Consider the following 3904-nt stretch of genomic DNA (forward strand, 5'->3'; position numbering starts at 1 on the left):
CCTTTTGAACAAAAAAAATAATTAAATGCCAATTCCAGCTGCTTTTAAAATGCAAAGACTCGTATATGATTTGTGCCTAACAGAGAGAGAGAGAGAGAGAGAGAGAGAGAGAGAGAGAGAGAGAGAGAGAGAGAGACTCAGATGGATGGGTTGCAGTTTGTGGAGGACTCATCATGGAGAGAAAGTAGACAGCAGTGTGTATGAGTGTTTTGCGGTGTGGGAATGTATGTGTGTGTGTGTGTGTGTGTGTGTGTGTGTGTGTGTGTGTGTGTGTGTGTGTGTGTGTGTGTGTTTTCAGGTCTCTAAGTGACCAATTTTTGTTCAGGTTTTGATGTCTACTCCTGAGCTTTTGTGAATATACTTGGAAAACAATTCATATTCTATAATAAACAAAACTTTAGGTTACTTGCGTAACCCCGGTTCTCAGAGTAGCATGAGTGAGATGTCTCACTATGGGATACGCCTCCCTGCGTATTCCTCAGAAGCATTTATCTCATTACGCCAATCCTGATTGGCTGGTGATCGAGTGTCCGCGTCACGTGGGTCCATCCCCCTTAAATAGCTTACGCTACGACGCGGACACCATTCAAAATAAGCACCTCTTCTCGCTTCGCCCCAGCAAGAAGGGTTGTCTGGTGAGACATCTCACTCATGCTACTCTGAGAACCGGGGTTACGCAAGTAACCTAAAGTTCTCATTCATAGCATTCGTTTCGATGTCTCACTATGGGATATGGAGACTCCCGTATTGCCAGACAAGCTTATCTCAGGAACCACCGGCACTCAGGTAGCAATGCTCCGCTCCAGCGATGGCCCAGTGCCCAGTACTGCACGTGCCACGCTCGGCGCAGAGACGTCCAGTCTATAAAACCGAACAAAAGTGAGAGGTGAAGACCAGCATGCTGCTGCACAAATATCCTGGATTGAAACGCCTCTAATTAAGGCCCAGGAGGCAGCAAGGCCGCGAGTTGAGTGAGCACGCAGGCCAGAGCAATGGATTCCACAACCCAATGAGACAGCCGTTGCTTTGTCACAGGCTTGCCCCTGTGGGGGCTAGCCCAGGACACAAATAGCTGGTCACTCCGTCGAAAACCTGCAGTCCTGTCCATGTAAAAGTGCAGAGCACGAACTGGACACAGCGCGTGCAACCGCCGTTCCTCTGAGGAAGAGAAAGGCGGGGAACAGAGCGCCAAAAGGTCAATGGGAGAGCATGAGCCAACCACCTTGGGCACAAAGGCAGGATTAGGTTTCAATAACACCCTGACACGCCCCGGGGCAAACTGAGTGCATGACGGATGCACAGAAAGCGCATGAATGTCGCCAACCCGTTTTGCAGACGCCAAGGCCAGCAGCAGCACTGTCTTCAAAGACAGATGCTTCAGGTCAACCTCCCCCAATGGTTCAAAAGGAGGGCTAGCAAGCCCATCCAACACCACCGCCAGGTCCCATGGGGGAGTCAACGGCTTGGAAACAGGGAGCAGCCGTCGTGCACCCTTCATAAAACGGCAAACCAAAGGATGTTGGCCAGCTGTTTTACCATCAAACCCCACATGACAAGCTGCAATGGCAGCCAGGTACACCTTTATGGTGGAGAAGGCTTTATGTTTGTCAATCAAGTCCTGCAAGAATGACAAAATTGCGCCAACAGGGCACTGAAAAGAGACATGTCCCTCCCTGAGACACCACTCCTCAAACACCCTCCACTTACAGTCATACAGTGATCTGGTGGAGGAAGCCCTGGCACTCTGAATAGTGTTAATCACGCTCTGTGGGAGCCCGACTGTGTTTAAATTGCACCACTCACGGGCCAAGCCCATAGCGCCAGACGCTCTGGGTGCGGGTGAAAAATTGTCCCCCCCGCCTGGGACAGCATGTCCCTGCGTAGTGGGAGTTGCCACGGCTGTCCGCAAAGGAGCAGATAAATCTCCGCCAGCCAGTGCATCGCTGGCCAGTGTGGAGCTATAAGAATCATCCTGCACTGGTGCTCTCTCACCCTGGATAGAGTTGGGGGTATCAGAGCCAGAGGAGGGAAAGCGTAGAGGAGAGCTGACGGCCACGCGTGCGCGAGCGCGTCCACGCCGAGAGGCGCGTCTGGATCGCGTATTGAGAAAAACAGCGGACACTGCGCATTGTCTTTCGATGCAAACAGGTCCACTTCGGCCCGGCCAAAGCGCGTCCACACCTGCCCCACAATGGCTGGGTGCAGAGTCCAGTTGCCGTACAGCGGCGCGCCCCTGGACAGCAAATCTGCACCGTGGTTCAGAGCCCCGGGGACATGTGTCGCTCTCAGAGACAGCAGGTGCCTGCTGCTCCACAGTATCAGTCTGCGTGCCAGCGTGTGTAACTGACGGGAACGCAAGCCCCCCTGACGGTTTATATAGGCTACCGTTGTCGTGTTGTCCGTTCTCACCAGAACATGGTGTCCGTTGAGAAGCGGCAGGAAACGCCTCAGGGCGAGAAACACCGCCAGGAGCTCGAGGTAATTTATGTGACAGCGCCGGAGACTCTCGCTCCAAACGCCTCTCACAAAACGGCCCTCCTGAGTTCCCCCCCAGCCCGAAAGGCTCGCGTCCGTGGTGACCACCTTCCGAGCCAGGACGGTGCCCAAGGCTACTCCCTGCACCAAGAAAGCCGGATGCCTCCAGCGGCGCAGCGCCATTCCGCACTCCACAGTAACCGTTACCCTCCGTGCGCCATGACGCACAGGATCCAGCCTGAGGGAGGTAACCCAACGCTGGAAATCCCTCATAAACAGGCGGCCCAGTGGGATCACCAGAATAGCCGCCGCCATAAGTCCCAGTAACCTCAGACATATCCTGAAAGCAACGGACCCGCGTAGTCGAAAATGCGCGAGACAAGCCCTGATAACCTTCACTCTCTCCGCCGACAGGCGGGCTGTGAAGGACACCGAGTCCAGAGATAGCCCCAGAAATATTATATTTTGCACTGGGGAAAGCACACTCTTCTCTGTGTTTATTATAAAACCCAGATTGGTCAGATGGTGGATGAGGATGCGCGTTTGCGTCACAGACTCCTGCTCTGACTGTGCCAAAAGGAGCCAATCGTCCAGATATGTAGCCAGACGGAGACCCTGCCGCCTTAACGGGGCTACAGCTGCTTCGGTACACCTCACGAACACCCTCGGGCTCAGAGACAGACCGAAGGGAAGCACTCTGTACTCGTAACAGACACCCTGAAAAGCGAACCTCAGATATTTCCTGTGCGGAGGATAGATCGCAATATGGAAATACGCGTCTTTCAGATCGACAGATGTGAACCAGTCGCCCCGGCGCACCAGACGGAGCAGTGACGCATGAGTGAGCATCCTGAATTTGTATTTTCGGAGGTATTTGTTCAGAGCCCGCAGGTCCAGGATAGGGCGAATTCCGTTCCCTCCCCGTTTTGGGACCAGAAAATACCTGGAGTAAAAGCCGCTCCGACTCAGCTCGGGGGGCACTACACATATCGCTCTCCTTTCTAACAGCGAGATAATTTCCTCCTGTAGAACGCGAGCTGACCCCCCCCCCGGCCTGTGTACAGAGTATGCCCGAGAAGCGAGGGGGGGTAACAGCAAATTGAAGCCTGTAGCCCCGAGATATTGTTCTCAGTACCCAGGCTGAATTTGTGATAGCTGTCCACCTCTCTCTCTGATAAGAGAGAGTAGTGGAAGCCCCCAACGTGTCCCTTACACTCTGTGCCCTCATTAACTGAGCTATGAGGCCATCTAGTGGCGGGACTCGGGAACGACCCGTGGTCGGCAATGCGCATGCGCGAAGTGTTAGTGCACTGACGGGGTCGTTGGCATCCCGCATCCCGAGAGGAGCCGTGGCTCCTCTCTGGAGCGGCGAAGCCACTGAGCCGCTTATTGCTTTTTTGTTCATTTTTTCGAACTGCGCCCTCGACAT

General features: G+C 54.0%; 1 protein-coding gene across 1 annotated transcript; it reads right to left on the bottom strand.

Annotated features, from left to right (window-relative positions):
• Window positions 1-937: 937 nt before the first annotated feature.
• LOC116675032 (uncharacterized) lies at window positions 938-3904 on the bottom strand. The gene is given in 3 exon segments (XM_032507147.1): window positions 938-1618; window positions 1804-3525; window positions 3527-3904. Coding segments are annotated over 3 exon segments (2781 nt in total).

This window comes from Etheostoma spectabile, unplaced genomic scaffold (assembly GCF_008692095.1).
Source record: "Etheostoma spectabile isolate EspeVRDwgs_2016 unplaced genomic scaffold, UIUC_Espe_1.0 scaffold00001427, whole genome shotgun sequence".
In the NCBI taxonomy this organism is placed as follows: Eukaryota; Metazoa; Chordata; class Actinopteri; order Perciformes; family Percidae; genus Etheostoma; species Etheostoma spectabile.